The sequence below is a fragment of the Physeter macrocephalus genome, chromosome 9, assembly GCF_002837175.3.
Source record: "Physeter macrocephalus isolate SW-GA chromosome 9, ASM283717v5, whole genome shotgun sequence".
Classification (NCBI taxonomy): Eukaryota; Metazoa; Chordata; class Mammalia; order Artiodactyla; family Physeteridae; genus Physeter; species Physeter macrocephalus.
This window is the reverse complement of record NC_041222.1, coordinates 14,924,115-14,935,650: the sequence shown is the minus strand read 5'-3', so window position 1 is coordinate 14,935,650 and position 11,536 is coordinate 14,924,115. Positions and strand designations below refer to the sequence as shown.

The following is an 11,536-nucleotide window of genomic DNA, read 5'->3' as shown; positions in this document are numbered from 1 at the left end:
TTGGCAGAGGCACAAGAGGACAAGCCCAACGGGGCAAACACATTCCAAACCTCTGTTTGTGTCGTGTCTGCTAACATCCCATTGGCTAAATCAGGTCACATGGCTGCACCCAAAGGGGCAGGGAAGTACGTCCCGCCCACGATGAGGCCAAAGCAAATCATGTGACCCAACATCAGTGGTTCGGCGTCGTATATACTCTTCCCATGGAGGGGAAGGGGGAAGGGAGGGAATTTGTTTTAGAATAATGGAATCTATCCACATCCTAGATATCTGCTGAGGTACTCGGTTTTTTGAGATTCAGATGAAATCTGCTCCGAATTCACCTGGCCAGTGCTATCATCCAATCTCTCCAGGAAACCTCTAGCCCAGAGCTCCTCTACCCAGTGAATTAGTTACATTTATAGATCATTTGAGTTGTCCCTATTCCATGCTCATATTCCTTTCCTTGATTCCTCCCAAAGTAATTTACACAGATGTGTGTAAAAGGTTTGCTGAACATTTGGAACAGCAAAGGTTGATATCTCTTTGTTTATATATTGGTTTGCTTGGCCCCTCTCCTCTAGATTCTCTTTACATTTCAGCCCACACACAACCTCTCAAGTCAAAGCTTGCTGAAGAATTACCTGGGTCTCAGAAATCCTGAATATCTCATCTTGGCTGAGCTATGACTTTTTTGCTATTTCGTTCAGCTTTTTTCATTCATTCAACATACTTGTATTGAGCATTTGTGCCCTCACCATGATGAATTTATACGCTAGTAGGGGAAATTAACAATGTGTGTATACTCTAACACAGGGTTTAGAACTATTAAACCTTGGCAATGTTGATTTGGCGGGGGGATCATTCCTTATTGTGGGGGGGTGTCCTGTGCTTTGTAGGATGTTTATCAATTGCTACCCACTAAATGCCAGTAGCACCAACTCTACTCTCCATGAGTGATGGATGGCCACCATATCCCCAGACATTGCCACATATGCCCTGGGGGACAAAAGCACCTTGGTTGAGAGCCACTGCACTAACATATAGTAGACTTGATAAGACCTCTGGTCTTATTATTTCCTGGTGGTGAATCTTTCAAAGCCTCATGGGGTGGATGATATCTGAGTTAAGACTTCAGAAATGGTTAGGGTTTAGAAATGAGTTTCTTGAAGGAGGGAAAATCATGGGGCACAAATGGACAAATAAGGAGTAGCTCTGTCTAAAGCATAAAATGAAGTAGACTTATTGGTAAGAGTGGAGGCTATATAGGTATTAGGAGGCTAGACACTGTCATCATTAGGACTACCACTTTTACTGTGAGGGAAATGATCAGTATATCTGAAGCTGTGTTCATTTGGAGGGGATACCATTACACATAGTGTTTGTCTTCATAACCCAAAGTAATTGCTGCAAAGTCTTATCCATCCAGAGGTCATCTTTCTGATGCCTAGTAAGGAAACAGAAAAGGCCTCTGAGGGATACAGTGCAAAAATTCCATGCCTATATCTTGGTGTTCCTTACCCCTCAGAAGATCTCACTAGCCAGTTCCCAGCAGCAGATTAGAAGATGGAAGAGGAGGAGGGGGAGGCAGGCATAGACTCTACAGAAAAGCTTCCAGCCCGATGGAGGGAAGGAGACCAAAAGCAGAATTGAATGAATGAACGAATAAATTCAGACCAAACGATTTGGAAGCATACTAATCTGGAGTCCTGTAGGCAGGGGAACATCCATCCCTTCATAACCTCCAGAGGCATTGGTGCATTCCAGCACCACCCTAGTATACCAGCACACTCAATGTGTAACAAGGCAGGGCATATGTGAAGTACTGTAGAGCCCATGTGGCTAGAGTTTAGCACAACGGTTAGGAGCAGGGTCTAGAGTTACACTTCCTGGCTTGAACCCTAGCCTCAAGGTTCTGCACCAATAAACTAGTTCCTTAACCAAGCCAAGCCTTCATGATCTCATCTGTAAAATGAGAGTTCCCGACTCATAGGGTCATAGGGTCATTGGGAAGGTTAAATACAATAATCCACATGAATTCTTAGCTCAGCTCTTGGCACAGATTTAGTGCTCAAGAAAAGTTAAATGGTTATTACTATCATTTCATTGAAAGAATAGAGCTGCCAAGACTTCCCCAAATCATCACTGTGGCTGCTGTTCTGGAATATTCCCAGAGTCTCCTGGCTGTACTGAAATTTCCTTTCCAGGAAATAGATAAGTGGGTTGTAAAAACTGAGGAAAGTTTCAGAAGAGTGGGGGCAGTCATATCAGTCCCTTCCATCTCCTGTCTTCTTGGTAGTAGAGGTTAGGCCACTGAGGAAGGTGACAGCAGGTTCCCAAGGGTACTGGCCATCAGCCATTTCTCGGCAACATATTCCCTTTGAGCAAGACTGGCTCTTCACCCTTGGCCAAGCTGACAGAAGAGCAGTTATTCTGAGATAGGAGAATATGAAGCTGCTCTCTGGCAGAGAGTGTGTCCTATGCTATGTAAAACCATCTACCTCCAAGTTAAGAATGTACACATGAAGAGAAGGGGAGGCACCAAAGCAAACTGCAAAGTGGTGGCAGTGACCCGGTGGCAGCACCTCTGGGTTGGTTTCCTTTGATCAGTGTCTGCTCAGTGGCAAAGCTGGAAACACAGGATGCTCTGTGAGGTAAAGCCTCGGCCGGGTACCACAGCATCATGTAAAATGCAGACCGCCAGGAAGTCACCCAGCAGGAAGAAGCTGCTCTCTGGTCCAGGGGTGGCAGGGCAGTAGAGTAACCTGTCCTCTGTTTGTGTGTTTTCCAGGCTGGAACAGGAAATACAAGCACTGGAAAGTGAAGAGTCCCAGATATCTGCCAAAGAGCAAATCATCCTAGAGAAACTAAAGGAGACAGAAAAATCCTTCAAGGACTTTCAGAAGGTGAAGAAAACAAATGTGATTTTTCTCAGTTATATCCCTGAGGAAGTAAGCGCTAGCAGAATGGTGCCAGTTGGAGAAAAGGCCAGTTGGTATTGATGAGAAGACTAAGCCACATACTCTGAGGGGCGGATGCGTGAGGACTAGTGCCATCTCTGAAGCTGAGAGTGGCCTGTCTTCAGGGGTGGGTCCACCTGGCCCACCAGAAGCACAGAGAAGAGTCATGAAATTAACCCCATCTCCCTACGGTCCAAACCCTTTATATGCCTAATGCCTGAAAAGTCATCTCCCATTAGACTCTAGAATTCTAAAACCAATTCTTATGAAGCAGATTAAACAGACTCCCTGTGGCTTTAAGTCTTTCCTTTATAAAAAGGCTAAAGACAAAACCATATCAAATGGGCATGAACTCCAAAAACAAAGCGTCAGTGAAACATGAAATTTTACCGTACAGGCATGCCTTGGAGGTATTGCAGGTTTGGTTCCAGACAACTGAAATTAATCAAATATTGCAATAAAGTGAGTGTCATGAATTTATTGGTTTCCCAGTGCATATAAAAATTATGTTTATATGATACTGTAGTCTATTAAGTATGCAATAGCATTATGTGTAAAAAAAAAGTGCATGCCTTAATTAAAAATAATGCTGTTGGAACAATGGTGCTGACAGATCTGCTTAACTGGGGGTTGTCAAAAACCTTCAATTTGTAAAAAATGCAATATTGAGGCCCAATAAAATGAGGTATGCCTGTCTGTGAAAACAGATGGTACTGTGTAGCAAAGGGAGAATCCATAAAGCCAGCAGGCTCTGAATACCTCAGGACCCTCCCTCCATTTTATAACACTTGTTTCCTCAGGTACCCAACAGTTGATAGGAAAGCAGTCTAATCACATTCATTTTAAGATGGGATTTTCTGATATCACTTCTCCAACACAACCAAGGGTATTTGCTGAATAATTGAAATATATCTCTTGTAGGAGAAATTCGGTGTAAGGTGAGAAGGGTAAACCTTCCCCTTAAATTTCAGGATCCCAAACAAATTTCCCAGAAGGAAAGAAAGCATGGGGTTTGCCCACCACAGTCAAGTTCTGGGGGAAAAAAAAGATGGGTTAAATGAGTGAGGGGTCATCTCCCCGCGTTTGTAGTGACGCTCTGCCCTGCTTTTGTTTCCACAGAGCTTCTCCAGTACGGATGGAGGTAAGTGTAAGCGCTCTCTCCCCATCTGTACCTGAATGTTTTCATCCATCAGCTTAGTGGGTTTCATTAACACAGGCTCACCAGGAGACGCGATATGTTGGCTTGTAAGGGCATCAAAAAGAAGGGGAGTGCTGTTTGCGGGTGCTCACGAGGGCCACGCCCCCGGTCTCTTCTGCCTCTCCTCTTCAAGGACTGCTTCTTGACCAACTCTTTCTAGGCTTACACAATTGGCCTGGCTCTTCTGCTTCCCACTGGGTCCCCAAGGTTCACTGCTTTGATCTCTCTTGAAATATGTTCAGCCAGGAGTGCCAGCCTCAGGACCAGTTCCCTGGTAGGGATGAGGCTACTGGTGCTGGTGGTTAGGTCTCCAGGTTACAGTATACAGCAGGAGCCCATCATCTGATGTTTAGGAAACCTTCCTAAGGCCTCTGGTTTTACTTTGAATCAGAAAACTGCAGTTTCTCCAGCCTTCCAGGGAAACAGGGCTGGGCAGAACCTCCCTCCCTATGGGGCGTGGTTGGCCAGGAGCGCATGAAGGGTGGGAGCAGGGCCCCGGCTTCCTGAAGCCCATCCTGGCGGGAGTGGGCCTTCCTCTCCCCTCCCCTCCCCTCCCCTCCGCTCTCCTTCACTGGGGCCATGTGATGAACTTGGGACTGTGTGCTTCTCAGCCTTCACCTTGCTCCTCTAACGTTAGCTACAAACTCGTGAAAACCACTTGATTCCCTCTTTCACTCTGGCCCTCAGCTAGACCTGTCTTAAAATGCCGGGACTTGTTGGAAGATCACATACCATCTGCTCACCTGATTCTTATGAGGTCAACCTCTAAACTAGGAAGATGATCAGGAGCCAGAATAAGTGTTGGCATCAGTGTTTTCCCAATGTCTTTTGGAAATATATGGTTAAAGATTTTAAAATGCAGAGATGGATAATGCATTTTTCTGGATTAGCAAAGATCCTTGCAATAACGATAATTCTAACTTCAGCAAAAAAGAAAACAAACAAAAAAACTGGTTTGTCTGGGTTCTCCCCGCCACCCTCCAGCAAGTAAAAGGCAGGGGATCTGGATATTGGCTCCTTGGGTGATCTTTGGGAAGGTATTAAATTAAATTCATGTGTCCAGCGCATGTGCTCCGAGGCAAGTCAGGGTCGAGCCAGCAGGGACTCCAGGAGGAGGACTTTCGATAGTTCTAGAACCTTTTCGAGGGTGTGGCCAAATCAGGACATTTGTTCTGTGCTTTGGGGGTGGAGCATGGACTGAAGAGGTGGCCTTGCCTATTTTGGGGAGTTGAGGGTGCCAGCATGGGAAGGATAGCGGGCTTCCCTCGTGCTAGGGCTGCCCAGAGGCCGTGTACGTGATCGGCAGTAACACAGTGTCAGACATTGACCCACAGATACCCACATATCGCAAGCGTGCACATCAACTTTTTATGCTTTCACTTCTTTTTCTCTCAAACCAGGGCCTTTCCTAGACTTCTCTCTCTAATTAGGGAAAGGATGGAGCCTGCATGTCACGTCCCAGAGAAAGCTGTGTGGGCCATGGAGACCCATGTAGTCTGTGACTTGTTAACAAGCATCCATGAAGCCATGTTATAAACTCTCACTGCTCTCTTTTTCGTTTTCACCCTGAAACTTCTCTCATTTCCTCCTGTACTATGTACTTCCCACTATTTTCGTCTGTTCACCTAAGTAGTTCATAAAGATGGTAAGAAACGATTGTGACTGAGAAGGGAAACTACAGAGAAAAATCACCCTCGTGATTGCATCCTTCATCACTTTTTGACAGGATGGGTGAGCTCAGGCTGAAAAGGATGCAAAAGTCTCAGGGATCCCAAGAAGTGGCCAGGGAAAAGTTTCCATGGCCTTGTCACCTTGGATGATGATTCCTACCAGGTCTGGTTATAACTAAGTCTGGGGAGACCTTTCCATTACACCGCATCTACTGGCAAAGAAAAGTGTGAAGGAGGGAGCACGTCCTTCCAAGAATGCAGTCAGTGTTTATAGGCCACTCTGTGGTCTGAGGTGTAAAAACTCATCATGAAGCACATCCAGTTCAGGGACTTTGGGATGTCTGATTCTTTTCTCTTTCTTTGATTTCAAAGTGCCAAGACCCTCTTAGAATCAACCAACTGTTGTTACTAAGACCTAACAAAAAAAGTGATTGTAGAATAATGATGCTTAGGACAAATTCCCAACTTCTGAAACACGATGATTACAGAATCCAGGCCCATCTGAAATTATATAACTGTACAAGATGCTGCAGATAATCAGCAAGAGTGTCTCCAGTTTAATGAGTTGCCAAGGAGTCGGCAGCTAGCGTGTGCATGTGTAAGGACCGCTGTTCAGGTGCCCTGTGCTTTTCAGAGAAAACAAAGGTACTGGACTGCTGGATCACCAATGGTTTTTGACTACATGGTAGCCTTGGCAGTCAAGAGCAATGTATTCCAATCTGGAGTAGAATTTCTTGGCAACATACATTCTGATCCCCCCCTCACTTCCTCCCCACCCCACATACACACTTATTATACGGCAGAGTCCTCATCAGTTGGGTGGGTTGTTTTTACTGCCCTAAATAGGCACAGTGTTTTGTGTAAGTATAAATTGCATGTGGTATGTACCTAGAGCTACCTCTGTTCTTTACCCACCGAGGAGCTGGTGTGAAACCCTTGGCCAGAGCTGGCAAAGGAAAATGTCTGTCCTGGGCCCATCTCATCCTTGCTGTTTGAGGCTGATCTTTGTAGATTTCCATCCCATCCCAATCTGGGGTGGCCCGGGACCTTTCCCACATCAAAACCCTCATACCAAGGACTTCCCTGGCAGTCCAGTGATTAAGACTCTGCAATTCCTTTGCAGGGGGCACGGATTCGGTCCCTGGTTGGGGAACTAAGATCCCGCATGCCACAGGGTGTGGTCAAAAAAACCCCCAAAAAACACCTTCATACCAATTGTTGGGACAGCTCAGTGTGTCTTCAGTTGCCCAGAAGTCACGATTTCAGGAGAGTTTTCATCAATTTTGTTTCTCTAGCTCTGGCTATTTATGTTCTTCATAAAGATTTTAGCAGTGCCAGGACTGGCAGGAAGAGGGCAGTTTACTGACTGAGGCCACATGAAGAAATCTCCCTGTGGAAGCTTTGGAGGCCCTGTTTCTTATTCCTTGTGTGGGTCTATCAGACACCCTCCTGCCGCAGAACCTTAGGGTTTACTACTTAATGATATATTGAGGGGCTGCCCTGTCCTTTTCCTCATGCCCCACTCCTCGCCACCCCCTTATCTCTTAGCAGAAGCCATGGCTCCCCAGCCCCACAAGAGCTGCTGTCCTCAAGCCTGTAGCCAGTGACCACTGGGCAAAGGTAACTCCGTCACCCACTCATATCTGGCAGGGAGCAGCCTCTGGGGGAGCCTGAAACATAAGCAATAGGAATCACATGCAGAATTCCCCACCTGTGAGTGGCTTTTATTTCTAGCTGCGAAAACTTTCAGTATACAGAGATGTCCCGGAAGTTCTATATGTAGCATAGAATGTACCAGACGCGTGTGACCAGTCCGCAGAGTCTTACCTGGTCTTAGTGGCTTGAGTCTCCATCTCATTTGAATGCAGGAAGTCAGATTTACTGTGATTGCCATTCCACGGATTTCTGGAAATCCTCAGGGAAGCTCAGAAGTTCTGCACATCTGCTCTGTCATCTCTTGTCCCCTAAACTGTCTCTTTAACCCCACATTGTTGCTCCCTCCTTCCCATGGGCCACTGTTAGCAATCTCCCTCTACCCCCTCAAGCCCCACTTACCCCCAGCTGCTGCTCTTTCTGGTCCTGCCTTGTGCTACCTTGGGGCCCAGACCCTTCTCAGAGCTCCCCAGAGTGAGAGCAGAGGCTACAACCTAACCTCAGGAATACTGGCAGGGCAGCTCAACATGGAGAATAATGGGCAACTTTGGACATGTGGCCACACTCAGAGGTTGTGGCTCCAATCCCGGCCCCTTTCAGAGGGTCCCTACAGGCTGCTTCATGGCCATCTCCCAGCCCACCATCATCTCAAAGGCCCATCTTCCTTCCTTGCAGTGAAGGACCTTCAACCATGTCTGCCCGACCCAGGGCCCAACTCCAGCACACATGAGGCCCCAGGGAGAGACAGTAACCAGAGCCTCACTCCAACCCAGGGCCTGCCTGCCTGCTGACTCCTGACTTCCTGTTCCGTCTCCCCAAAGGGTTGTTATAGACAAACCCATTCGCTTAGAGAAACTCCACCCCATCCACTCCCACAGAGCGTGTTCTTTGCCCTAAGAACATGATGGTCCAATGTCAGTATATTCTGGGTTATTCAGACACATGTGAGTCAGCAGTGGTCTAGTCGGCATATAACTGAACTAATCCTAATCTGGCGTCTGTTCGCAGTCCTCTCCTGCATGAAATTTAAAAGAGAAAAAAGAAACCTGCCAGAACTAAGGCGGTATCAATGGGGATACACAGGATGGGACGGATGTAGGAAGTGGGTAGAGGCTAGGGACTAACTGGCCACTGGGAGGGGGAGTTAAGGACACCACCCAGGATCCTGGGTGAATTATGGTGCCAATGAGCTGAGGTACGTTGTACAGGAGAAGCAGCAGATGAGCGAAGATGAGAGTTCCATTTTGGACACGTTGAGCGTGAGGTGACTATGGGCCATTCAGTGGAAGTATGCGGTAAGCAGGTAAATGTGATCGTTGACGAGTGATTGACATTCCAGGATTTGGGGATGTGGCCGTGGCACAAGGAAGGGATCACATCACCTAGAGCCCAGCTTTCTAGAATGTTCCTTCGCTTTCCCACTTCTCTCTGGGGGATACACAGATTCTTCTCCTTGTTTCACATCAGTGGTTTCCTCCTCTCCTCTAATACTTTGGCACGCCTGTTGACTTCTGTGCCCTCCATCTCCCTAAATGGGCTTTCAAGGTATTTTCCCAAGCGGAGCTCGTCTCCCTCTGTTGCACGGCCTCATTTCTTGCAACTGAGCTCATGGTGAGTTCACTGGGTGCTGTTATTTGGAATCTCAGGATTTTCTAGCTGAAACACCAGCCAGAAGTACTGAAATTGTGGGATAAATTTTCTGGAATTTTTTTTAAATGCCTACAAAATTAGTCTTTTGCATGAATCAGGCACATAAAGCTATATTTCCAGTTTAAGGAAAGAGCCCCAAATCTATCTTCCAGTTCTGCTTAAGGCACGTTTCTAGTTTGAGGTCCACATTTGGCCAATTCCACCAAATTTATAATGGCTCTCACTAGTCCATCTCTCTCTCTCTCTCTCTCTCTCTCTCTCTCTCTCTCTCTCTCTCTTTCTTTTTTTTTTGCCCCCTGAACTCATTGTACTCTTAGAATCTAGAGCTTTCTGATGAATCTTTTAATACATAGAGCTGTCCTGGGGCTTGAGCTCTCTGGCCAGGATCTCTCCTACCTCAGCTACTCTACTGAATACCAGTCACTGGGCAAATGCTGGTCTTTGTTTACCCTGATCCTCTCTTGCAGTGGCCGCCTCTGTGGTCCATTATGTAGGGCAGACAAGCTGCTGTCTCGGCAGTGAACCCATTGGGCCTCCCAACACTGTGCCTAATTGTATTCCCTGTTCTCTGCTACCAGATGCAGTAAATTACATTTCCTCCCAGCTCCCCGACCTGCCAATCCTCTGTTCACGAACAGCACAACCGTCACCTGGGCAGGACGGAACCAGCAGAGCAGCTGGTAAGTCCTGGGGAGCTATTTGGTTTTGATGCCAGGACTGACCATGGGGCTTGCGTTTCTCTGAGCTTTAATAATGAGGGATGCCCAGATATCCTTACATAGGGGGGACCCTGTCCTCAGCACAGCTTCAGATGTAGAATTTACAGTGGCCACACAGGGCAGGCACTGGGCCCTGCTGGGTGTCTGAGGACCAAAGGGGAGGGAGTATTGAGAAAATCAGAAAGCATTTTTCTTCCCACTTCAGAAGAGTCTGTCTTGTGTTTGTGGTCTTTATAGCTGTCCTCATTCTTAAAGTTCATTTGCACTCTGCCTCCAGGGAATTTTATTTTCCATATTGGAATAATACAAGATCAAATGAGGTATGCCGGGAAGCTGGAGGGAAAGTATTTTCAAAGCGTATGAGTATGTTGCTGGAATCCTTTGGGAATCGAGCTGTCTGTATATTGTGAACATATATATTCTCAAGTCTTCCCATTTCTGGAGTTATTTCTTAACTACTGTGGTATATTTGGGAAATAAAAGGAGCAATTTAAAGAATATATGTTTCTTGCTAATGTTTCTCACAATTGTGGATTTTAGAAAATAGTACACTTGTGAGTGTAAAGCATATAGAGAGCTCTGCTTTCCTCTGTTCAATGCGAACGTGCCTCAGAAATCAGAACTGGACAGCCGTGAACAATAAATCTCTATACCGATCTTTTTGCTCTTCACAGAATTGCACTGAGGGCCGGGGTTGAATGGAAAAATGAACTGCCAAGGTTGTACAGTTCGTGACAATGTAGGTGAACTTGAATCTGAACATCAGATTATGCTTTACATAATCTAGGTAAATTTATGTTTAAAATAAGTCACCTAAGGACACCTTTTATAAGACAAAATAATCATGGACCGTTAAGTCAGAGGAAATCCTTTGTACAGGCCAAGCTGAATATTTTATGAAGCAAATAGTCCCTCCTTATTTTAATATAAAAGTAAAATAAAAGGGCAAGCAAGTATTGACATAATTGTCATGCGCACTGGCTAAATTTCAGTATCTACCGAGCATCTCTGTAAACATCCTAGCATCATGTTACTTTTACATACAGACTCACGGGGTTCTAGAGTTGGGGTGGGGGGGCGGGGAGGACTGTAAATTGTGTCTGGTCAAACCCAGGCCAGGTCAACAGATCCCCGGATAGTTAAAGGATAAGCCAGAACTTGCAGCCTACAGTCATGCTACAAAGGAACCATTGGCAGTGACTTAAGCTGTGGATTCTTTTAAATGCTCCAAAATGCACTTCTGAGATCAACTGGGGATAATAACTCTTCAAAAGTCAGATACCTCCCTGCTTGTTATTAGTGTTGGTAGTTCCCAATAGCTGTCCGTAAACAGCTTTGCTGCCCCTTTCCACATGTTTCTGCACCTCACAGGACATGCAATATGACCCAACTAATGGATCGGCTCGTGGAGGTGGGGTAGGGGCAGTGTGTGGGGACTGATTTTTAAGAGATATGAAAAGGATTGGTAGACAAGCAATGTAAAGTTCAAGAGTGTTCTGTTGCTGGGATTGTAGTGCTGTGTGCATAAGAATACACATACTATTACAAGCTAGCGTCCTTCGTCTTCAAAGATATTGTAAAACCATAAAGATCCAAATAGCAAAGGCATTTTTTAAAAAGTATTATGTGCTCAAAATCTTCTAAAAAATAAGCTTAGGGCTTCCCTGGTGGCGCAGTGGTTGAGAGTCCGCCTGCCGATGCAGGGGA

General features: G+C 46.0%; 1 protein-coding gene across 12 annotated transcripts in view; it reads left to right on the top strand.

Moving 5' to 3' along the window:
* The window catches only part of PALM2AKAP2 (PALM2 and AKAP2 fusion), a 499,300-nt gene that overhangs the window by 265,760 nt on the left and 222,004 nt on the right, over positions 1-11,536 (top strand). For 8 of the 12 annotated variants that reach the window (XM_028493676.2, XM_028493675.2, XM_055087035.1 and 5 more), the window contains 3 exons: positions 2,771-2,885; positions 4,059-4,080; positions 9,689-9,790. In XM_028493676.2, the coding sequence (XP_028349477.1) occupies positions 2,771-2,885; positions 4,059-4,080; positions 9,689-9,790 (239 nt within the window). Of the gene's footprint in view, positions 1-2,770; positions 2,886-4,058; positions 4,081-9,688; positions 9,791-10,524; positions 10,569-11,536 lie in introns of those variants that run through there. The other 4 variants (XM_028493682.2, XM_028493679.2, XM_055087039.1 and 1 more) reach the window with 2 other exon arrangements.